At 45.1% G+C, this 25,365-nt stretch overlaps 1 protein-coding gene across 1 annotated transcript in view; it reads right to left on the reverse strand.

Annotated features, from left to right (window-relative positions):
• TCERG1 (transcription elongation regulator 1) overlaps window positions 1–25,365 on the reverse strand; it is a 2,274,660-nt gene that overhangs the window by 832,693 nt on the left and 1,416,602 nt on the right. Inside the window, exon 12 of the mRNA XM_044069876.1 lies at window positions 18,632–18,750. Coding sequence (XP_043925811.1) covers window positions 18,632–18,750 — 119 coding nt within the window. The remainder of the gene's footprint in view (window positions 1–18,631; window positions 18,751–25,365) is intronic.

Consider the following 25,365-nt stretch of genomic DNA (forward strand, 5'->3'; position numbering starts at 1 on the left):
TACCGACACTTAATAGTGCATTGGTTAAATCTAGCACAAAACCGACAGCCTGGCACGTTGTGATCAGGGCCTAGGCAAGGAATACAGTATAAATGGAAATCCTTATGAGGTATTTGCTTCCCACAAGTAATACAATTATTAACTTTTTCTGACATCAGTAAAAAGCAAGAAAAAATTTTCCCTAACGGGGTACTTAGCTTTAGTGAAGACTCCAACGGGGTACTTGGCTTTAGTGAAGACTTCGGTTCTGAAACTCAAACTCGAATATTTCAGTAGTCGGCTGACCGGCACTTGCGAAATGCTTCTGCTTCGGGCAGCGTGCGGCAAGAAAGACTAAAGAAAATGGCGTCGGCTGCATGTTTTATACCCCTGACAACCTGCCGTCATGGAAGAGAAGACAGCAACCGATGCAGGACCCAAGACTTTGGAATTCAGGCTGACTGAGGGCAACCTGCCAGCAGATTACCCAAATGCAATGACTGCAACTGTGAAACACGTAGAACATCCATAAGATCTCCAGTTTTAAGCATGGAATCAAAGGCACAATGTGTTTTAGCGTGGTTTCCAGACAGCGTAGGTACCACTGTAGTTTTCTCATGTGTAATTGGAGCTAGGGGTAGCATGGGAATGGTAGCTACCATGTAACCCAGCAACTTGAGGTACTGCCCTGCAGTCAGATGAGGGGAGAGTAGAATCCCTTGCAGGTACTCTATAAGAGACTTCACCTTTGCTGGGAGCAGGTAAGCTTCCATCAAGTCTGTGCGGATTTCTGCACCCTAAGAACACAATGTCTTGGGTTGGTGTGAGGCTGGATTTGGGAAGTTTATTTGGAACTCAAGAGCCTTGTAGGAGAGACGCCACAAACTGGACATGTGTTAGGAGAGTTTTTTGGCTGGCAGCCTGTAAAAGCATATTGTCCAGGTATGGGAATATTTGTATCCCTTTTGTCCTGCAAAAGGCTATTACTGGAGCCAGGCATTTGGTGAAGACTCTGGGTGTGGCTGAAAGTCCAAATGGCAAGGCAGAGAACTGCAAATGTGAGGAGACAACTAAGAATCTTAAGTACTTCCCGTGTGGGGGGTCTTATGGGATTGTGTAAGCAGGCATCCTTGATGTCTAGTGTAGCTAGGAAGCCTTTGCCCATAATAAGAGGAAATAGAGTTGGCAGGGTCAGCATTTTGAAAGTTGGCACCTTTAAGAAAGGATTGAGCCTTGAAAGGTCTAAGATGGGTCTCCATGGCCCTTCTTTTCTGGGAACTAGGACAATCCTTGAGTAGAACCCTTTTCCAAATTGGGAGGGAGGGATTCTTTCTATAGTGCTCTGGTTGAAAAGGGACTATAGTACAAGTAGCAAGAGGTGCAGTTGGTGAGCAGGAGGTCATGGCTTGCCTAGACTTACTGGGGAGGTTATCCAAGACAGGAAGTAACCTTCTTGGAGGATGGAGATGACCCACTTGTCTGAAGTGATCTGATTCCAAAGAGGAAGGCTGTGGGAAAGGCGGGCAGACAGTGGAATGGAGGCAGCTGGTGGGGAAAGCAGGAGTGGCAGGTAGTCAGACGGTACCTGCCCTGTCCTGAAAGGGTGTCCTTTGACTAGAGGTGGAAGGGGCTCTAGCTGAAAGATTTTTCTTTCTTGTTTGCCTGTGTCTAGACTGAGGAGGAGGACTGGAGTGTTTCCTGATGAACTCTTTTCTCAGGATAGCTCCTGTAGAATTTGGGTACAGGAGAAAAGTACAGTTTTGTACCTACCATAAATGTAGATGTTCGAAGATCCACATTGCTGCAGTCATAACCTGTGGGTAGTCCGCTGTCCTCGGTCGGCCCGAATACCAAAGTGTTAGGCTGGCGTCGGTCATGGTCGCTCAGATCTGACGTCAGTACGCCGTGGTACTAAAGCGCATGACCGACGCCATATCCTCAGTCTTTCTTGCCCCAGATGTCAGAAGGCCTTAAAAAGAAAGGCCATAGCCAAAAAATAGAAAAATACCCATTACCAAAACAGCAACAAAAGACACACCACAAACAACACAGCCACCCCAACCTACAGAGGGGAAGGAGGGAGGGTAAATTGGACTGCAGCAATGTGGATCTTCGAACATCTAAATTTATGGTAGGTACAAAACTGTACTATGTTCTTCATCTCACATTGCTGCAGTCATAACCTGTGGGTAGAATCCCAAAGCAAAGGTAATGGGAGGTTGGTAAAATCAGATAGCATTAGGAGCTGCTAACATGCCCTGTAACACTGCAGTGGCAAACCCAGCCCTAGATTTGGAATAAAGAGGAAGATGGTAATGCTTAGAAAAAGTGTGCACTGAACTCCAGGTAGCTGCCTCCAAAATATCCTTAGTAGCTACTCCCCTTAAAAAAGCAGTAGAAGTGGCAGTAGCCCTAGTGGAATGAGGTCTGATTCCAGCCGGAACCTCCTTACCATGATGAGAATAACAGAAGGCAATGCAATGCCCAATCCACTTAGAAATAGTTTGTTTTGTAAACGGCTTTCCTTGAGATCCCAAGGCAAAATAAATGAATAACTGTTGGGACTGCCTGAACCCTTTAGTTCTGCTCAAATAATAACGTAACTGCCTGTGAATGTCCAAAGAATGCAAAATTTTCTCCCCCTTATTTTGGGGATCAGCATAAAATGTAGGCAGATGAATAGATTGGTTTAAGGCCACATTAGAAACAACTTTAGGCATAAAAGTAGGATTAGTACGTAGTGAGACCCTATCCTTATGAAATATCAGGAAGGGTTCAACTGCCATTAGAGCCTGTAATTCAGATACCCTTCTAGCAGATGTAATGGCCAACAAAAAAGCAGTCTTCCAAGACAAAAACTTCAACTCTGAAGTAGCTGCAGGTTCAAAAGGAGGTAAAGTGAGCTTTTCCAACACAAAATTGAGATCCCAGGAAGGAGTAGGAGCTCTACGTGGGGTCTTATGTTCTTTGCCCCTCTAAGAAATTGCTTGAACAAAGGGTGAGAGAATAATGGTGGGTCACAGTCATAGTGAGCAGAAATGGCTGCAGCATGAACTTTTACAGAGGAGAAAGACAAACCCTTGTCTAATAATTCTGTAAGATACTGAAGTGAAACACTCAAATTAGGCACTGAAACATCAAAGCTTTTTGTTTCGCTCCAAAGAAAAAATCTCCTCCATTTATCAGCATAAACTTTCCTTGTACTAGGCCGTCTGGCCTCCAAAATGACATTCAAAACTTGTTGAGGAAGCTGCGACCCCCCAGGGTCTAAAACAGAATACGCCAGGCTGTCAGATGCAGGGACTGAATCCTGACATTGCGGAAATGACTGCTTGCCTGGGACAAAAGGTTTGGAATTAATGGCAAAGGCCAAGGAGGCTCCCGTACTAAAGTCCTCAGCAGAGGGTACCAGTGCTGCCGTGGCCAATCTGGAGCTATCAGAATCATGCAAGGCTTGTCCTGCCTGACCTTTAGGAGCACCTTGGGAAGGAGAGGCAGAGGAGGAAAGGCATAAACGTGAAGGTTGTTCCAACTGAATGATAGAGCATCCACTTTCCAAGCTTTTGGGTGAAACAGCTTTGTGCAAAACTTTGGCAGTTGGTAATTCAGTGGAGAAGCGAACAGATCTATGTCTGGAGTCCCCCATGCCACCGTCAACTGTTGAAAAACATGAGGATCCAATTTCCACTCGTGGGGATCCACCATCTGTCTGCTCAAACCATCTGCTAAGGAGTTCTGTGCTCCTGGCAGAAACCTTGCCTGAAGGGTGAGGTGCAAACTGAGAGCAGTTTCCCATAAAATCATAGCTTGTCTGCAAAGAGGGTATGAATGGGTACCCCCCTGCTTGTTGATGTACCACATGACTGTTGTGTTGTCTGTCTGAATCAACACATGTCCTGGGTGAAGTAAATCCTTGAAAGCCATCAGTGCAAATTGGACTGCTAACATCTCCTTCATGTTGATATGCAAATGTTGTAGTCTGGCAGGCCACGTGTCTTGAACCCATTTTCCATTGAAGTGTGCTCCCCAAGCCATGTCTGAGGCATCTGTCGTTAAGATCTGACTCGCCTCTGGTCGGGTCACAGAGAGTCCCTTGTTTAGGTGACATTCCTGAGCCCACCACAAAAATTCCCTTTGGATGCAAGGTATCATCTGAATGACAGTGTCCAAATCGTGGCAGTGTTGAGTCCATACGCTTTTGAGATACCATTGTAGCTTCCTCATATGCAGTTTGGCATTGGGAAGCACCAGAATACAAGATGCCATGAACCCCAAGGCTTGAAGGACTGTCCTTGCAGTCAGCCTGGACCGTAGAGACAATTGTTGGAAGTAAAGGGTAAGATTTCTTTGTTTGTCCGGGGTCAAAAATGCCATCTGAGAGGCTGTATTCAGTCTCACACCCAGAAAGCACATGTCCTGAGAGGGTACTAGACTGGACTTTGTTTCGTTCACAGAATACCCTAGGCACCTTAACACTGCCATAACATACTGTAGATGGTGAAGTAGCTTGACTTTGTCTTGAGCCAGAATCAGGCAATCGTCCAAATAAGGATAAATTTGTATTCCCCTTAACCTTAAGAAGGCTATTACCGGTGCCAGGACCTTTGTGAACACCCTGGGCGCAGTAGATAAGCCAAAGGGCAATGCAGAGAACTGATAATGTAAAGTCCCAGCCCGAAAGCGCAGGAACCTCCTGCAACTGGGCCTGATAGGAATGTGAAGATAAGCCTCTGAGATCCAGAGTTACCATCCAGTGATCCTTGCCTAATAGAGGCAGAAGTTGTTGCAAAGTTAACATCTTGAATTTTGGGATGTCCAGGTATGTGTTGAGAATAGACAAATCCAGAATTGGCCTCCAAGTGTTTCCCTTCTTTGGTACAAGAAACAGGCGAGAATAAAATCCTAGGCCTACTTCTGACGGAGGGACCTCCTGAATAGCCCCCATTTTTAGAAGTAAAGAAATCTGTATGTGAGCCTCCACCTTTTGCTGAGAAGGAACGTCTGGCATGCCTATGAAAGGAGGCAAGGTGTGAAAATAAAACTTGTAGCCTCGACCTATAATGTCCAACACCCATTTGTCCTGAGTGACTAAAAGCCAATTTTGCCTGAAGAGTGCCAACTTTCCTCCCAGAGGAGCTGCCAGACAGGAGGGATCTGGCAGCTGGAGATACAGGTCATTGGGTCTGTTTACGAAAAGGCTGGCCCCTGCCCTCACCTGAAGATTGTGCAGGGGAACTCCACGTCCTAGGCCTAAAAGAACCATGAGCCTGAGCTCTGCCCCTACCATGCCTAGATCTGCCCCTAGACTGTAAATCAGAAGAAGGATAAGCCCATCCCTTAGTAGGCCAATTTCTGCTAAACTTAGGGGGCTGCACCTGTAAAAAATCTTTAACTGTTTGCATAGACTTAGCTTTGTCTTCCATTTTCTTCAAAACTGACTCCACAGGAGAACCAAACAGAACTTCAGACTGAAAGGGAGCATCCAAAATTCGAGCTTTAACATGCTCTGACAAGTTCTGATCCTTAAGCCAGGCGTGCCTACGAATAACTGATCCAGTGGCAGCCACCCTGGAAGAGGCCTGAAGAGCATCAAAACCACACTGCAAAGAATGCTTACCCACCTGATCAGAGGCATGAACTAAATCCTGCAATTCCTTACACTCAATGCCCTCTGCCAAAGCATCCACCTTAGATTTCAACTGACTTAGGAGAAAATTCTGGTACTTCAGCATATGAAACTGACAATTCAAAGCCCTCATTGCTAGAGTGGAAGAGGTATACACTTTTTTCCCCACCTATCCAAAGCTCTAGAGTCTTTATCCATAGGAACTGGATTCTTTACAACAGAAGCCCTGACACCCTTAGGACCCTGGCTAATAGTTTCCGGGTCAGCTCTCGGGCTCTTATACAAATATTTATGAGCATCAGGCACTCTGTAATACCTGTCTGGCTTGACCGGGGCTGGAGGCAAAGAATCAGGATTAAGGGAAGCTTCAGAGAAAACATCCTGAACAACATCCAAAACAGGGGGTATAGCCAAGGGCCTGTGCTGTGGTAAAACAAAATTCCCTAAGCCTCTTTCTAGAATCTGAGAAATCCTGACCTTCCCACTTAAAATGCTCTCTCATGGAATGCAGTGTTTCAGAAAAAGAAAAATCCTCTGGAGGGGAAGCAGAAGGACTAGAATCCTCTGCATCTGAATCAGAATAAGGAGGAAAATCCTGAATGTCTTCAGCCGAAGACTCCGAGTAATCTGAGGAATGCTCCAATCCTTCCACCTCTGGCTCCACCCTAGGCCTCTTATCTGGAGGGGGCAAAGAACCCCTGATTAAGGAAATTAAATCTTCTGCCATTTTCAGCATATGCTTCTTAGGTACAGAACCTGCAGAACTAGGGCTGACGCCAGAGGAAGACAAACCAGGCCTGACCTTGGAAGGTACCTTAGAGGCAGAAGTAGAAGGCCTAACCACCTTATGCAAAGAAGGGACTACAGAGACCTGAGAGGCCCCCTCAGCCTGCCCCGACTCCTGAGAGGCCACATCCTGCAAAACTGAAGGCTCCCCCTGAGACACAGCTGAAACCTCGGCTGGATCCACAGATTCCACCGTAGTTTCTAAAGAACCGGCATCCGTAACGGACGACTCATCCTGCTTGGACTTTAACGATTTCTCCTTACGCTTCTTAGCGGGCGTCGGAGGATCCGACGGCATATTGTAATTACACCGCTTACCGAAGACGAGCCTAGCACAATCTAACCTACGTTTAATGGTGCGCTTATTAAATCTATCACAAAAGCGACACCCGACTACGTCGTGCTCAGGCCCCAAGCAAGGAATACAAAGAGAGTGGTAATCCCTATGAGGTATCTGTTTCCCACAAGAAATACAATTATTCACTTTTTCTGACATCTGGATTTAACTGAGGCAAGAAAAGACAAAAATATTCCCCAACGGGGTACTTAGCCCAACTTGGTCTTCGGTCTGAAACTCAAAATACGAAAATTTCAGGACGCCGAACGGCACTTGCAAAACGCTGCTTCTGCTTCGGACCATGCGGCAAGAAAGACTGAGGATATGGCGTCGGTCATGCGCTTTAGTACCACGGCGTACTGACGTCAGATCTGAGTGACCATGACCGACGCCAGCCTAACACTTTGGTATTCGGGCCGACCGAGGACAGCGGACTACCCACAGGTTATGACTGCAGCAATGTGAGATGAAGAACATCTAGCAGATGTTTAAGATTCTGCATCTCTTTTCCTTTTTGTTGCAAGGATTTGAAAAGATCTGCTACTTTTCAGCCAAGTAAGGCAGCATTGTCAAGTGGTGCATCACTGAGCTTAGTCCTAATGTCATCTGAGAGGTTACAAGCGCAGCCAAGAGTATCTGCGAAGTGCAGAAGCTGAAGATGCTGACCTTCCTGTGGACTTTGCAACATCGTAGCTATATTTAATAGAATGCCTGGTGACTTGGGATGTAAGGGCCAGTAGAGAAGACACTTGGGTAAGGAGACTGTAATGTCTGCCAACAGTTTGGTGGCAGAGTCTAGAAGAGACTGGGAGTATTTTGCCATACAGGTCTGGTAATTAGAAGCTCTAAATGCCAAAGTGGAAGATGTGTAAATCTTTTTGCCTATCCTTTTCATAGTTTTGCTGTCTTTGTCAGCAGGAAGGATGGTGGTGGCAGGCAAGAGTTTGGAAGCTTTGTCTGTGGAGACAGAAATGGTAACTGGATCAGCTGGAGGGCACTTAATCAATGCTTGGTCGAGTCTGGGACTTAGTATGATCTTGTCTGCTCTACGAGAAGCAGGAGGTTGAGAGTCCAAATTGAGAGATGCAGTGGAAAAAGCATCTAAGAAGCCAGGCAGTAAAGGAGGAATGGCCGAAGGGCTTGCTGTTTCCATCTGAACGAGGTCATAGTACCTCTTTTGTACTTCAGACATGTCTGGGGATTCCCATTTGAAGTGTTCCTTCATTTTAAAAATAGCTTCAGAGATGGTAAAGTCTTCAACGGGGAAATCTGGGTCTACAGATTCTTCCTCTGGGGAGAAGATAGTTGTGAATTATAAGAGAGGGAGTCATCTGAGGAATCTGAACAAATGTCCTCTTCCCTGGTAACTGCCTCTGCAGGTTGAGCCCTAGGACTAATAAGAGGAGGAGAAGGTGCAGGAGCAGAAGTAGCTGATGTAGGACTCAGGGCCATGAAAGCTGAGAAAAAGGCTTTGGCTAAAAGCCTGCCAGTCTGAAATACTTTCTGCTGGCTGGGAGATGTGCTTTCTTTTTTTCTCTCCTCTGGAGAGTCCCAACGGGCATCTGTTTAGCAGCAAGCATCAAAGTCTGAAACAGGGAATTGGAAGGCTCCCCTGAACACGTTGCCACCCTCCCCAGCATTCAGAACGGTCGCTGGAACAGCCTCTGCACATGTGCTCTCGCTCACTGGTAGTACAACTTGCTCAGAGGTACCTGTGACAACAGGGGCATCAAATCTGGGGTCCAGATCTTAAGGCCAGGCCGATGTCGGCCGGAAAAGGCTCAGCAAGCGTTACAGGCCATAAAGATCTGTCCTTCTTTTTTGGCGGTTCAGAGGTGACATCCAATGAGCCCTCCATAAGCAAAGCAAGTTGTTTCAGACATTGGTTCTCCAGGTACAAGCTGAGTGCATGCAGATGACTGCAAAACGTTTTTGGAACGAACGCCTGACAAATAGGACAGGCCTTATAATCGTACAGCTGTCTGAGACAGAAAGAATAGTTGTGTAAAATCTTAACATAACCATAGATGTCCTTCTCTTCCATGTTGCAGTATTCATGGTGTGGGATTTTCCGCCTCAGGCGATCTAACGTCGGCTCCTATACAAAAGCTACTGCCTGGCTGCTGTAGGTGCCTGGAACATCTCACATAGGGCCATAAACCAGGGACCTTAAATGTGATGTCTGCACACACAGACCTCAGAACCTGAAGCCGAGAGGAGTGGCCTGTCAGGAGAAAAAGATGCCAACAAAAGGAACAAATGCCACTGTAAGGTTGAACAGATAAGTCTTCGAGAGTGGAAACAGTGGTCCGAGCCCAGACCCTGGAGTAAGAGAAGAATAAGAGGTATGGAGGGTGGGAAGGAATACTGCAACATGGAAGAGAAGGAGATATATATGGTTATGGTAAGATTTTATACAACTATTCTAAGTCTTTCTATTCCAATGTTGCAGTATTCATGGTGTGGGAGAGTACCACAGCTTAGGAAGAGTAATGGGAGGAAGCAGAGGTAGTGGATTCCAGGAATCATTGCAGGACTGCACTAGCAAAGCCTGCCTTAACCCTGGAGACTTGGTCGAATTTGTAGTGTTTGGTGAAAGTGTGAACCATAGACCAGGCAGCCGCTTCCAAGATGGAAGCTGTGTCAAGGCCTTTGAGAAAGGCCTGGGAGGTAGCCATGCAATTGGTTGGTTGAGTGAGCTATTACACCATGAGGTAAGACTTTGCCATGGTGTGAGCAACAAAAAAGAATAGATTTCCTGATCCAACAGGGGAAAGCTTGTTTGGAGACTGCCTTGCCCAGAGCCCTGGGGTGAAAGGAGATAAAGAGTTGGTCAGACTTTCTGAAAGACTTCATCTTGTCCAAGTAGAATCTTAACTGTCTGTGTACGTCCAGGGAATGAAGGATCCTCTCAGCATTGTTGGTTGGAGTTGGGAAGAAGGTAGGTAAGTGGATGGACTGACAGTTCATTTACCACTTTGGGCATAAAGGAAGGATTTGTGCATAAGGTAACTTTGTCATTATGGAAGGTGGTGTAAGGAGGGCAGGCCATGAGGGCCTATATTTTTGACACTTTTCTAGCGGAAGAAATGGCCAATAAAAGTATGATTTTCCAGGTGCGCACATTTGTAAGGTTCTAGAACTAGCCGGCTCAAAAGGAGGTAAGGTGAACTTTTCTAACACAAAGCTGAGGTCCCAAGGAGGAGGGATAGGTTTTCTTGGTGGTCCAACATGTGGGACCCCTCTCAGCAAAAGTTTAACGTCCAGCCTGGAAAGCAGGGGCGGCTATAAAGGTAAGCAGGCTGAAATGGCTGAAAGGTGAAGCTAGCCCAGCCTTAATGAGACCACAAACATAGTTAAGGACTAGGGAGGGGATGGCCGCAGTGGGTCCTTGTCCTTAAGAAGACACCATTTAGAGAATTTTTCCCATTCAGATAGGTATGCCCTTTCTAGTAGTAGGTTTCCTGGTCTCTCTCAGGATTAAAAGCACGTCCTTAGAGTAGAGCTGTCTGTAAAGGGTTAGAAGTCGATCACCCAAAGTGTTAGGCTTAGCATTTTCAGCTGAGGGTGAATTAGAAATCACGTTTGCTGAGAAAGCAGCTCCACCTTGTGGGGTAACTTGTGGTGATTGCACTTGGCTAAAGAGTGAAGAAGGGGAACCAGTGTTGCCTTGGCCAGTAGGGAGTCACCCGCAAGATTACTGGTTGGTCCTTCTTAATTTTTAGAAGGACCTTTTGTATTAGTGGGAAGGGGAAACCACATACAGGAACATCTCCTTCCAAGGAAAGCTGAAGGCATTCACTCTCCAGGCTGATGAAGTGTGATCCCTGCTGCAGAATCTGCTTAGTTGTCTGCTCTGGGGAGAGGCAAACAGATCCACCTGAGGTGTGCCCCATCGGTGGACTATGTTTAGAAAAGTTTCCCTGTTTAGCATCCATTTGTGAAGATTAGAGGATATTCTGCTGAGCAAATCTGCTTGTTTGTTTTCCTGAGAGGGTATGCAAGTGGCCTGTAGGAAAAGACTGTTGGGTTGGCTAGCTCCCAAATCTGTAGGGTTATCCGGCATAAAAGATGCGCCTTTGTCCCTCCTTGTTTGTTCAGATACCACATATGCCTGTGGTGGTGTCTGCAAAAATGTGACAAAGGCCTGGTTGAAGGATGGGGTGAAAGGCCTGAAGGGCCAGCAAGATTGCAGTCATCTCCCTGACGGTGATGTGTTGCTTTTGAAGGGCAGGGTTATAAGGCTCTTGAACCCTGAAATCCTTCAGAGTTGCCCCCCACCTTAGGTCTGATGCATGCGTTTGCATTGATTGGGTAGGGGGAGGAAGTTGTAGGGGAATGCCTTGGTTGAGGAGGATTTGTTGGATCCACCACTTCAATTCTGACTTTAGGCAGCACGGAAGGGGGATTAGTTTGTCTAGGGAGTGTTGGTTTTGGGACCATACATTTTTTAAGCACCAGTGGAATTTTCTCATGTGCATCCTGGCTAAAGAGAGCATGGGGATTGTGGCTGCCATAAGTCCCAGTACTTGCAGGAATTGGCTTGCATAAAGGTACCACAAGAAGATGTTGGAAGTGACTTGAGAGAGACAGCACTTTGTCCTGTGGGAGGAAGGACCTCATCAAGTTTGATCTGATCCTGCATCCCAGGAAAACTTTGTCCTGCTGGGGGTGCAGAGAGGATTTTGGAAGGGCCAGGGTGAACCCCAAGTTGTGCAGGAGGGTCATGGTGAATTTTAGGTGACTTTGGAGCATGGATTCTGACTCCGCTAGAAGGAGAATATCGTCCAGATAAAGGTATATTTGGATACCCCTGGTTCGGCAATATGCAATGGCAGGAGCTAGGCATTTCGTGAAAACTCTTGGAGCAATAGATAAGCCAAAGGACAAGGCTGTGAATTGAAAATATGAGGAAATGCCAGTAAATCTCAGAAATTTTCTGTGGGAAGACATGATTGGAATATGGACATTAGCTTCCTTTAAGTCCAGAGTGACCATAAAGGCTTGGGGTGGTATCAGGGGCAGGAGAGTTTGCAGGGAGAGCATCCTGAAGGATGGAACTTTTAGGAACTGATTTAGGTAGGAAAGGTCTGGTATGGGTCTCCAAGGACCATCTTTTTTTGGGACTAGGAATAGGCGAGAATAGAATCCTTTTCCTTCCTGGCCCACAGGGACTGGTTCTATAGTTTTTAGGGAGAGGAGCTCCTGTATTGTGAGAGCGAAGAGATGGAGCTGGTTTTCTGGTGGGAAGGGAATTTGTCCTGGCCTTGGTTTTTCCCTCAAAGACAGAAAGTATCCTCTTTGAATGATGGAAAGGACTCATTGGTCTGAGGTGATGGTTTTCCAAATGGGGAGGTAGTGGGGTAGGCGGCCAGACAAGGGAAGGTGGGGGCAAGGCAGTCACGCAGAAGAGGGGCTCCCTCTGTCAGGAAAGGGCTGTTTGGAGGGGGGGGGGTTGTTAGTCGGTCTGGAGTAAGGCTATCTCCTAGAACCTCTTCTCGGTCTGGAGGAGGGGGGATGAGAAGTGGAAGGAATCCTCCTGATAAAGGAAGTTTTTGCTGGATAATTCCTGTAGTACTTAGGGAAGGGGGATACCAAAAAATGTTTGATGTCTTGCAGCTTTTTGCCTTTTTCTTGCAAGTTTTTGAAGAGCTCAGCTGAACTTTTGCCAAAAATAAGGTTGTGGTCCAGTGGAGCAGCCATAATTTTGGATGTGAAATCCTCTGGAAGCGTTTGCAAGAGTAGTCAGGAATATCTGCGAAGGGCAGATGCAGAAGCTGCAGACCTGGGCAAGACTTCTGCTGCATCATAACTACACCTGATTGAGTATCTGGCCACTTGGGTGGCTATTGATAGTTTTGATGCAATGTCAGACTTAGCAGGACAGTCAGGTGTAGAGGCTAGCAGGTTTGAGGCCAGGTCCAGAGAGTATTTGACCATGTGTGTTTGGTAATTAATGGCTCTGAAAGCCACGGTAGAGGAAGTATATACTTTTATACACAGTCTATCCATGGTTTTACTGTCCTTATCTATGGGCAGGAGAGAAGCAGAATTTACCTGTGTAGACTGTCTATCAAGAGGCAGAGAAATGACAGCTGGGTCTGGCAGGAGACGTTTAACCAGGAATTTTTGGTCATCTAGCATCTTATAAAACCTGTCAGGTCTTTTTGGGGCTGGGTTTTGAGAGTCTGGGTTTTTAGAAACAAAGTTAAATGCATCCAGGAAGACTGGGAGCACCGAAGGTATAGATGAAGTAGAGGGAGATTCAAGTTGAAGCAATTCAAAATACCTCTTCTGGGTGTCAGACATCAGGGTAGTGTCCCACCTGAAGTACTCCATTTTAGTTAAGGTTTCTCCAAAAGTTACATCTTCAGGTGGGGAGTCCCCTTCAATGCAGTCTTCATCTGGGGAATAGTAGTCAACAGGAGAAGCAATTTGAGACACAAAAGAGACTGGAGGAATCATATTGATATTGCTGTTCTTCGGCCTCTTGGGTAGTGGGATGGGTGGGAGAAGAGGCTGGGCGAGGGCTGAGCACAGGAAAAGAGGGAGGTGCAGGGCCTGTGGGCCTAAGGGACATAAAGGCCTGCATAAGGGAGTTTGTAAAAGACTGCCAATCTGGCTGTGCTTCAGGAGGAGCAGTGATATGTTTTGTCTTCTGTTTTTTTGTTGGAAGGCGTTGGCTTCAGAGGCTGGCCTAGGAATTGAAGCCCAGTCCATAGTAGGAGAGGACTTGGTCGGTTAGCCAACAAGAGGTTCCCCCTCAATGTCAGTTGGGGCAGACGTCTGAATAGTCTCCGCGGACATGCTTTCCGTGGCTGCAGATACGGCTTCCTCAACGGGAACAGTCGAAGCTGATGGAGAAATCTGGCATTCCTTGGCCCCTACATCGGAAGCTGTCGGGACGTCAGACAGCGGAGTTGCAGTAGGAATAGGGCTGGAAACCTTGGCCTTCTACTTGGGTGGTTTGGGTTGGGCGGCCGACTCAGGGTCCATCCTAAGGGCTAGGCGTTTCAGACGCTGGTTCTCGAGATATAAATTTAATGCGGCCAAACAAATGTGGAGCATCTTGGGCATGAAGGACTGACAAATGGAGCATGATATATAGTCGTGTTCCCTACCTAGACAAAATACGCACCTATTGTGGGTATCTTTGGGTGGTACCTGACGGCCGCAATTACATTTGCCTTTTTTAGCCGATATCGGCCAAGAAACTAAAGCAAACCAAGTGCAAGAAGGGATAATGAAAAACAAAAAAAAAAAACAGAATGGGGTACTAATCTTTTCAAAGTATTCATGAGTAGGAGCTGAACGATCGAAGTGACGTCGTCTGTGGCTGAAAAGTTCTGAGGTCTGTGCTTGCAGAAGTCACATTTAAGATATCTGGTTTATGGCACTACATGTGAAGTCCCACGCACCTGCAGCAGTCAGGCAAAAGTTTTTGTACAGGAGCTGACATCAGCTCGCTTGAGGCGGAAAAACCCACACCATGAATACTGCAACAGTGGAATAGAAGGATATCAAACACTTATCGTGGGTGTCTTTATGAGGAATCTGAAGGCCGCCCTGACACTTACCCTTTCTGAATGACATGAAAAGGAAGAACTGAAAAGGTCCTCAACGGGGTACTTAGCTTGAAACTGGAATCGGTCATCAGCAAAGCAGGAACACCTGGCGTACGGCTGGCGGCTGGAAAGTACTGAGCGCATTTTATGGCCCATGTACTCTCACCTAGAGCTGACGTCTCGTGCACCTAGGAGAAACTGAAAGCTTTTGGATACTGGCCATGCGTACGTGAGACTAGAAGGGTAAAACCCATATACAGAATACTGCAACATAGGAATAGGAAGACATCTATATAGGTAGAGACAAATTTGGCAGCTTAAGGTCACCATAACTGCTTACTTATTCCTATGCTCCTATAACACTGTGAACTAATACTAATATAACACCAATATAATATAATACTAATGATACTATTGTAGACAAAATATTTTATATGTAGGTCAAAAGGTCACCTCACTAGACAAAGCACTGTGTGGCACAAGCTAGCTGCTGACTGCTGTATCCCAAGAAATACATTGGTTAGAGCACTGAACAGCACACAGTAGCTGACAAATCCTCTAATAGAAATAATACCACAAGGATGGTACACTCCAGATTCTCTCCTACTGCCTTTAAACCTTCAACATTTACCTTAACTTTTTATCACACACCTTTGGCATTATGACACTGGAGTCTGGTCGCATTCCCTCCATGCCTAGCCTCCTTGTCGAAGTGCCTTATGGGACTGTAACAAAGTACAGTTGTGTACACTTACCATAAATGTAGATCGAATGTATTCACTGTTGCAGTCACTACATTTGGGTAATCTGCTGGCAGGTTGCCCTCAGTTGGCCTGACTAACAAAGTCTTGGGTCCTGCTTCACTTGCCGTCCCTTCTTCCATGTCGTCAGGGGTATAAAACATGCAGCCGATGCCATTTTCATCAGTTTTTCTTGCTCCAGATGTCAGGTGCCCCCTAAATGGGAGCAAAAAAAAAAAAAAAAAATGTATATATATATATATATATATATATATATATATATATATATATATATACACACACACACACACACACACACACACACACACACACACACACACACACACACACACACACACACACACACACACGCATGTAATTTATAACAAAAAATACCTCCAAATAAAAGCAAATACACAAAAAAGGCTTTTGAGCATAGTGAAAGAAAGGAGAGGTATAGTAAGAGAAAAACAGGGGGCTGGCAGGTGGGTAATCAGGACTGCAACAATGAATACACTCGAATATCTACATTTATGGTAAGTGTACACAACTGCACTATGTTCTTCGTGTTTTACTGTTGCAATCATTACATTTGGGTAGAATCCCACAGCTATGGTTGGGAGGATGGAATTATACAGCATTAGGAGCAGCTATAAGGCCCCGCAGGACAGCAGTGGCAAAGCCTGCTCTGGACTTAGAGAAGAGAGGTAAATGGTAATGTTTGGTGAACATATGAACTGAGCTCCAGGTAGCAGCTTCTAGAATGTCTCTGGTAGGAACCCCTCTGAGAAAGGCTGCAGAAGTAGAAGCAGCCCTGGTAGAATGGGATCTGATCCCCTTGGGGACAGATTTACCATGGTGCATGTAGCAGAAATGAATACAATGGTTTATCCATTTTGAAATAGTCTCTTCCTCTGTCTCTGCAGCAAATGCCACCAGTAATTGCTCAGATTTTCTTCGAGATTTTGTCCTGTTTAAGTAGAATCTTAGTTGTCTGTGTACATCCAATGAATGCAGAATCCGCTCACCCTTGTTCTGTGGATTTGGGAAAAAGGTTGGCAGATGAATGGTCTGATTAAGAGCCATGCTAGATACCACTTTAGGCATAAAGGATGGATTGGTCCTTAGAGGCACCCTGTCCGGATAAAAGATAATAAAAGGCTCCACTGCCATGAGAGCCTGTAGTTCTGAAATCCTTCTAGTTGAAGTGACTTCTAAAAGAAAAGCTGTTTTCCAAGAGATAAATTTTATGTCTGCAGTAGCAGCTGGTTCAAAAGGAGGTAGGGTGAGTTTTTCTAACACAAAATTGAGGTCCCATGCAGGAGATGGTGCTCTCCTGGGAGGTCTTTTGGCCCCTCTGGGGTACTGCCTTAGCAGGGGGTGAGAAAAAAGGGGAGGCTCTGTGTTGTAATGCGCTGAAATGGCAGAGGCATGGAGTTTTATGGAAGAAAAATATAGGCCCTTATGAAGCATCTCAGTTAAATATTGCAGAATCTGAGGAATATTGGGCATTGCTGTGCTTATTCCTTGTGCTTGGGTCCAGGCACAGAATCTTTTCCATTTATCAGCATAAGATTTTCTAGTACTAGGCCTTCTAGCCTCCAAAATGACATCCATCACAGGTTTGCTGAGAGATGTAACTGGTGAAATAATTTGATTAGCCATGCTGCAAGATTCAGAGTGTGGAGCTGAATGTGCAGAATTGGATAGTTCTGCTGAGACAGTAGATAAGGTGTCTGAGGCAGGTACCACGGAGGAAGGTGTGACATATTGCATAGAAGCGGGTACCAGTGTTGGCGAGGCCAGTCTGGAGCAATCAGAATCATTTTTGTTTTTTCCTGTCTGACTTTTAGTAAGACCTTGGAGAACAGAGGTAGAGGGGGAAAGGCAGAGACTGATAGGTTTCTCCAGCTGAAGGATAGAGCATCCACTTTCCAAGCTTATTTGTGATGAATTCTTGTGCAGAATTTGTCCTACTGACAGTTTTGAGGTGATGCAAAAAGATCTAGGTGTGGGCTCCCCCATTTGCGTGTCAACATACTGAAGATTTGTGGATCCAGTTTCCATTTGTGTGGGTCCATAAGATTTCTGCTTAGTTCGTCTGCCAGAGTATTTTGCTTTCCTGGCAGGAACTGAGCTTGCAGATGTATTTGATAAGTCAAGGCCGTGTTCCACAAAGCCATGGCTAGTCTGTAAAGGGGGTAGGAATGGGTACCCCCCCCCCTGCTTGTTTATGTACCACATGACTGTGTTGTTGTCTGTCTTTATCAGTAGTTGTCCTGGATGAAGATAGTCCTTGAAGGCTGTCAGAGCATTCTGTACAGCTAGCATCTCTTTCTGGTTGATATGTAGGTGCATTTGATTTGGGCTCCAGTGGCCCTGAATGCATCTCCCTGCTAGATGCGCTCCCCAAGCATAATGTGATGCGTCTGTAGTCAGGGTTTGGGTGGCAGGGGGTGGAATGAATGACAGTCCCTTGTTTTGGTGACAGGCCTCTGCCCACCACAGGAACTCTTGCTGCAGGCAAGGAATGATAGGAATCATTGTTTCCAGGCTGTGACAATGTTGACTCCATAAGCTTTTTAGGTACCATTGAAGTTTCCTCATATGCAGTCTTGCATATGGAATTATTAGAATGCAGGAAGCCATGAACCCCCCTTCCACCAGTACTGAGCACATCAGCTGCTAGTCAAACTCTTATTGCCTAGGCACCAGTCAGAGCTTTTATCTTCAATGCCATCAACAGTGGCTCAAACAAGCTAATTTTTTCCACAAAGATGATGTATCTTTAGCTCAGCCTGCAAGTGTATAACAGTCTTTGTTACTGTTCCTCTACTACACGTATTTACACGTATTAGTAGTATAACATCCACATTTTATAGCATGTTTCCCCCACTTTAAAAGTGGTCTTGAGTCTCGAGTAAATCAGTGTCTGCCTTTTGAAGAATCAGCTGGTATTTCTGCTATGTTCTACTTCTGCTTGAGAATAAACCCCAAAAAATTTAATAATTTCTGGTTGGCACTTAATTACCCTAAATATTAAGTTACAACAGTAATAAATTATCTTAAAAATAAAATTAATAAATAAAAAAGAGCAATAAACTGTCTTTCAAAAATGCTTTTGTACTCTGTTCTTTTCATCAGAGAGCATGCTCAGATTTACAGCCAGTTTGGATTGCCTTGCAGCATCCAGACATACAACTGCAGGACTCATGATCAGGTCTTTATATAGATGCTTACAGGTGTCCTGCAGTATACGGAACATACAACAGTTAGGGAAGCTGCAGGTAGACATTCAAGTTCTTGAGGAAACATCTCAAAGGCATCTTCAAAAGCCTGAAACAGTTGTGTCTGTGCTGGGTGGTAGAATACCTCGTCTTCTCTATGCCTCATGGATCCAGACTTTTTTTTTAACCTTTAAAACTCCATCTGAGATCTATATAAAGGACTATTGCAAGATTATGCAATTATCTAAGGAAGCATCTGAGAAGCAATTTAGGACTACACAGCATTACATTTTTGTTCACAGACTTAATGAATGACCAACTTCCTAACACTAATGCTGTACATACTGCATAAAGAGTAGCACATTACTCACCTAGGACTTAATTTAGCCTCATCAATTAACTTCTTGAAATCATCTCTAAGTTGCATTATTTTGCTCTTCTTTTCTCGGCGTTCTTCTTCAGCCCTTGTCTTCACATACTGGTCAAACACCTGGCAAAATACAAAAAAAATTACACTATTTTAAAAACAAGATCATGAATACTGTAAGTCACAATCTTAACTTAAAATCACTGAAGGTTGTAAGAACTACCTTTACCAAAGACAAAAATTTAGCAAGCATATTTAATAAAATAATTTACTGTGCTTTACAATCAGCAGCCTAGTTAATGCAAATCAATGTACATGCAGTGAAAATTGCAAAACAGCCATTTATATTAAATATGCTTTCTTATTCATGAGATATAGTAGAGCTAAGACTAGGTTTATTCTCTCCCATAACAATCCAGCACTCGTTTTTCAGAAGCTCTGATACCCACTGCATGTATGCCATTAGTTCAGCCACACAATCAATATGACATTCCACACTAACAATGCCTGCAAAGTTCCTGAGCCAACAAATGAATGGGCATACTACCTACAACATCAAGAAAAATCAATGAACATCTGACACTTAACCTTGTTTTAACAATAAATAAAAGTAAAGTGCCCCAACTGACACAGCTCAGCTACATTGAGAGCCTGTCCAAGCACTGGATGAAGGATGGAGAGAGGAATCAAGTGCACCACTGAGGAAGGACTACTTGCACATCAACTAAAGCAGTAAGAAAGTAAGCTGCACTTACCCATAGCAGTAAATGTTCAAATTCTTCACTGATGCAGTAGCCTTTAGGCTATATGGATTGTGTCCTGCCCAGGACACAATCACGCTTCAGCTTCAAAAAGCTCTGGCTCCCTCCCACACCTTCAATCTGACTGTACAACCCTGTGGAGGGAAATCCGCAGTCAGACTGAAGATTTCTTCATGACCTTCTTGCCCATAAGAGGACTGTATTCATTCTATAATTGAAATATATATATATATATATATATATATATATATACACACATATATATATATATATATATATATATATATATATATATATATATATATATAAAATCACCAAAGCCAGATATTTACACAAATGTATAACATGCCAATAAAGTATCAAGGCTGCCACAGCTTATGATAAAAGTATGAAGAGATTTTAATGAAAACTTTAACAAAAAGATAAGCGCTTTTAGGCGAACTCCACGCCCTTCATCAGGTCAACATGAATAAAACAGTGCCACCATTTAAAAAAAAACATGAACAACCAATCAAAACATTACAGTAAAGTAGTAGTAGATTTAATTGTTGTTTTAACCGTGAGATGCATCACATTTCATTTTTATAGATCGTACAGGAAAATGGTATAATTGTATTTTATGTCACAGGCCTTGGGGCTGTGTTGTAAATGGATATTTGAATTGAATGTAATCGTGGGGAGGAACAGATCTAATCGGGGATGTTGGTTGGCTATTGTTGGGAGTATGACTGGCCGATATGGGCTTACATCTACTAATCCATGCTCTGATGATTTCAGCTTACATGGAGGTGCGGATAACTTGTAGCACTCCAACTGGCTGTTTTATTGTTAGATCGATGTTTTAGAGGTGCACACTATATGTAATGCTTTGACTGGTTGTTCATGTTTTTTAAATGATGGCACTGTTTTATTCATATTGATCTGAGGAACGGCATGTTGTTCACACAAAAGCGCTTATATTTTTGTTAAAGTTTTCATTAAAATCTTTTCATACTTTTATGAGAAGCCGTGGTGTGTGTGTGTGTGTATATATATATATATATATATATATATATATATATATATGTATGTATGCATTACACATACATACATGGGTTTATTTTAGATCAACAAATTTACCTTTCACAAACTCAAAACTGTGAGACAAATTCAAAGAAAATCCATTTCTACGAAGCCTTGGATCACAGACACAGTGTGACAGGATAAAAAAAAAAAAAACACTTGGCCGCCAGGGTCAACTCTGCCCTTTTCCACAGAGTAGTGTGATCTCAGTTGGTATCACAGCTTAGATGGAAGGAAGGGAGGAGGGAGAAGTAGCTGATTCGACGAACCCCTGCAGAATTTCTCTGGCAAAACCTGCACATGGTCTAGACATTGTTTAGCTTGTAGTGTTTGGTGAAAGTGTGAATGGTGGACCATGTAACTGTTTCCAGGATGGATGCAGTGTCCAGGGCCTTTAGGAAGGGTTTGGAGGCTGCCACTGCCCTGGTAAAGTTGGCCTTTACTCCCTGTGGAAGTTTTTTGTCATGGTGCGAGTAACATAGGCAAACAGTTTTTCTTATCTAACATGATGGTTTGTTTGGATACTGCCATGCCTAGGGCCCTGGGGTGGAAGGAAACAAAAAGCTGACTGGATTTTCTTACGGAATTGGTTTTATCTAGGTAAAACCTTAGCCGTCTGTGTACATCCAGGGAGTGGAGTATTCTCTCACTTTCACTGGTGGGAGAGGGGAAGTAGGACAGATCGCTGACCACTTTAGGCATAAAGGAAGGGTTGGTCCACAGGGTCACCCTATCCTTGTGGAAGGTAGTATATGGAGGGGCAGGCCATTAGGGCCTACCCTCCTGGCTGAAGTTATAGCCACTAGCAGTACTGTCTTCCATGTGCACAATTGCAAAGTAGCAGTATTAAGCTGGTTGAAATGGAGACTGAGTTTTTCCAGGATGAAGTTCAGGTCCCACGGAGGAGGGATGGGTTTTCTTGGTGGTCTGATGTGCAAGACCCCTTTCCAGAATAGTATGACATCAAGCCTGGCAAGTAGAGGAGGGTCTAGTGTCAGGCAGGCCGAAAAAGATGAAAGATGGACTTTCACTGAAGAGTATGAAAGTCCCATCTTAACTAGTTGACACACATGCAAGAACTAGGGGTGGATCTGTGATGCATGGATCCCTTCCCTTGCCCAGACACCATTTGGAAATCTCGTCCCATTTGGCCAAGTAAGATTTCCTTGTAGTAAGTTTCCTGGCCTCCCTCGGGACTGAAAGCATGGCCTCCGAGTAGTGGTGCCTGAAGGGAATTAAAAGATCACCCACAGTGTCAGGACCAACATCTGCAAGTGTGGGTAAATGAGGGTTCCCTTTTGTTGTCAGAAGGTCCACCTTGTGGGATAACTTGTGGTGACTGCCCTTGGCTAGACTGAGAATTAGGGGGAAACCAGTGCTGTCTTGGCCAATAGGAAGTCACCAGCAAGATTTTTGGTTCGTCTCTCCTGATTTTCAGGAGGACTTTTGAATTAGTGGGAAGGGTGGAAAGACGCATAGAAACCGCCCCCCTTTCAATGAAATGCTGAATGCGTCTATCCTCCATGCTAGTGGAGAGTGGGTCTTGGGGCAGAAGGGTCAGCAGTTATCTGTTCCGGGGGGGAAGCAAATAGATTTACTTGAGGTGTGCCCCACCGGTGGACAATGTCTAGAAAGACACTCCTGTCCAGCATCCATTCGTGACTTGGAGAGGATGTCCTGCTAAGAAGGTTTGCTTGTTTGTTGTCCTGACAGGGGATGTAGGATGGCTGCAGGGACTAGTTGTGCTGTGAGGCTAGGTCCCAGATTAGTAAGGTTAGTCTGTAGAGGAGGTAGGCTTTTGTCCCTCTCTGCTTGTTGAGGCACCACATAACTGTAGTGTCTGTTAGGATCAGGAGAACACCTGGTTGTAAAAGGGGGAGGAAGGATTTCAATGGCAGTAAAACCATTGTCATTTCCCTCACGTTGACATGGTTGTTCTTTGTGGAATGGTGCCACTTTGCCTGCACCCAGTAGTTTGACATTGTAGCTCCCCATTCTAGGTCTGATGCATCTGTATGCATGAACTGGTTTGGGGTGGGTAACTGCAATGGAAGGCCCGAGTTCAGTTGAATTTGCTGTATCCACCATTGTAGTTCTGATTGTAGACAGGGCAAGAGCATAATTTATTGCCCTAAAAGATGTTGGTGTTCGGACCAAACATTTTTTAGGTACCACAGCAGCTTTCGCCTGTGCATTCTGGCTAGTGGTAGCATGGGAATGGTGGCTGCCATTAGACCCAAAATTCGTAGGAATTGCCTTGCAGTTATCTGTTGGATCTGCATAACAGTCTTGAAGTGGGTGGACAAGAAACTGGGGAAGAAAAGCTTTCATTAAGTCTGTCCTGATCCTGCAACCCAGAAATGTTTTGTCTTTTTCTGGGGTTAAGGAGGATTTTGGGAAGTTGAGGGCGAACCCCAGTCTTTGAAGCAGGCAAATGGTGAACTTTAAATGGTTTTGCAGGGTTTCCCTGCATTCTGCTAGGATAACAATGTCGTCCAGGTAAGGTTAAATCTGGATCCCTTGTGTTCTGCAAAAGGCTATGGCAGGTGCCAGGCATTTTGTGAACACTCTGGGAGCAATGGACAAACCAAAGGGCAATGCTGTAAATTGAAAGTGAGAGGAGGGTCCAGAAAAATGTAAGAATTTTCTGTGAGAAGGTTGTATGGGGATGCGCAGGTAGGCTTCTTTTACGTTGAGTGTAGCCATGAAAGGCCTGGGCTGGTATAAGAGGGAGTAAAGTTTGTAGAGACAACATTCTGAAGGTGGGAACCTTTAAGAATAGGCTTAGAATGGAAAGATCTAGAATGGGCCTCCATGGTCCATCTTTTTTGGGGACCATAAACAGTCTTGAGTAGAAGCCTTTTCCTTCCTGTCCTGTGGGGACAGGCTCTATAGTTCCCAGGTTCAGAAGGTCTTGTAAAATCTGAGGGAAGAGGTATCTCTGGTTTCTTCGGGGGGGGGGGGGGGAAGGGTATGCCCCTTACAGGGGCCTTTCTCTCCAAGAAAGGAAGTATCCTTTTTTAACTACAGCCAGAACTCGTCTGTAGTGATGGTTTTCCAAAAGGGGAGGCAGTGGGAGAGGAGGGCAGACAGGGAAAGGTGGGCAAGACAGTCACGCATTGTTGGATCCTCCTCTGTCTTGAAAAAGTTGCTAGTGGGGGGCTGTGAGACAGCTGGCCTGAAGAGGTTTGTCTTCTGCCCCCCCCCCCCTTCTGTGCCTGGAAATGGAAGGTCCAGCAGAGGAGGGATTCTTCTAACAAAGATAGTTTTTGCAGGATAATTTCTGCAACATTTAGGAATAGGAGACACAAAAAGGTGCTTGATGTCTTGCAATTCATTACACTTTTCGTGTAAGTTTTAAAAAAGCTCTGCTGACTGTTTACCAAACAACGAGTTACGGTCTAGAGGAGCATCTAAGATTTTAGACCTGAAGTCCTTCGGTAAAGTGTTGTAGGCGTAGCCATGAATACCTCCAAAGTACAGAGGTCGAGGCTGCATACCGTGCAGAGGCCTCTGCAGCATCATAACTACATCTAATGGAATGTCTGGCTACTTGGGTATCCAGAGACAGTTTAGATGCTAGGTCAGGTTTAGTGGGGAAGTCTGGAGTAGCAGCCGGTAGAGTAGAAGCTTGGGACACAAGGTCCAGAGCATATCTGGTCATATGGATTTGATAGGTGATGGCTCTGAAGGCCAGCGTGGAAGAGGTGCAAACCTTTTTCACAATTCTATCCATAGTTTTACTGCCTTTGTCAATAAGTAAGACAGAGCCTGACGGAATCAGTCTGGATTTTTTGTCTGGGGATACTGCAATCACAGCAGGGTCTGCCAGGGGTGGTGTGACTAGGAATTTCTGGTCATCAGGCACTTTGTAGAAGCAATCTGGCCTCTTAGGGGCAGGAGGTTGAGAGTCTGGGGTTTTGGATGCTGAGGTAAAGACATCTAAATAAGCAGGGATGACAGAAGGTATGGCAGAAGGGGAGAAAGATTCCACATGTAATTCAGAAAACATCTTTTTTGAGTTTCAGACATTTGTGAGGTGTCCCATTTGAAGTATTCCTACATTTTTGTAATGGTCTCTCCAAAGGTGATATCCTCTGGAGGGGAGTCCCCTTCGATGGATTTATCTGGGGAGTAGTATTCCTGAGGAGAGGCTATCTGGGAGGCATATGAGATGGACTCATCTGAAGATGAATAAGCCTCTTGCTCTTCTTCCCTGTGCTGAGTAGTGGAGGGAGGGAGAGGGGAGACAGATGCAGGCCTAGGGCTAAGGAGAGGCAGAGTAGATGGAGAAGCAGCTGTGGGCTTAAGGTTCATGAAGGCCTGCATCAAAGATGAGGTAAAGGACTGCCAATCAGGGAGGCCTTCAGAGGGTGTAACCAGATGTTTGGTTTTCTGTTTCCTTTTTAATGGAGTAGCCTTAGGTGAAGGCCTGGAATCTGGTGCATGGCTAAGGGTAGCAGTGTCAAGAGGAGGGATCCTGGTTGGAGTCCCGGCTGTGTCTAGTTTCCCCTCTACATGGGTTGTAGCCGATGTCTGAGTAAGCTCCGTGGACGTGCCCGTTATCAACTGAGAAGCGGCTTCCTTGAAGGTCGCCGTCAAAGACTGATCTGACAGACGTCCCTTAACTCCTAAATCAGCAGCTGGCAGGGCGTCAAAGTGGAGAGGCAGTGGAAGTGGGCCTAGGAATCTTGGCAGTCTTCCGCAGAGGTTCAGTCGGAACTTCCGAAACGGAATCCACCCTTAGTGCTAACTTTTTAAAACGCTGATTTTCTAGGTATAGACTGAAGGCAGCCTGACAGCTACATAGGGTCTTAGGTACGAAAGATTGTCAGATTGAGCAAGCGGTATGGTCGGGCTCTTGGCCTACGCAAAAAACGCTATGGTCGTCCATATCTTTATGTGGTATCTGGCA

The sequence above is a fragment of the Protopterus annectens genome, chromosome 4.part0, assembly GCF_019279795.1.
Source record: "Protopterus annectens isolate FY-2018-M chromosome 4.part0, PAN1.0, whole genome shotgun sequence".
In the NCBI taxonomy this organism is placed as follows: Eukaryota; Metazoa; Chordata; order Ceratodontiformes; family Protopteridae; genus Protopterus; species Protopterus annectens.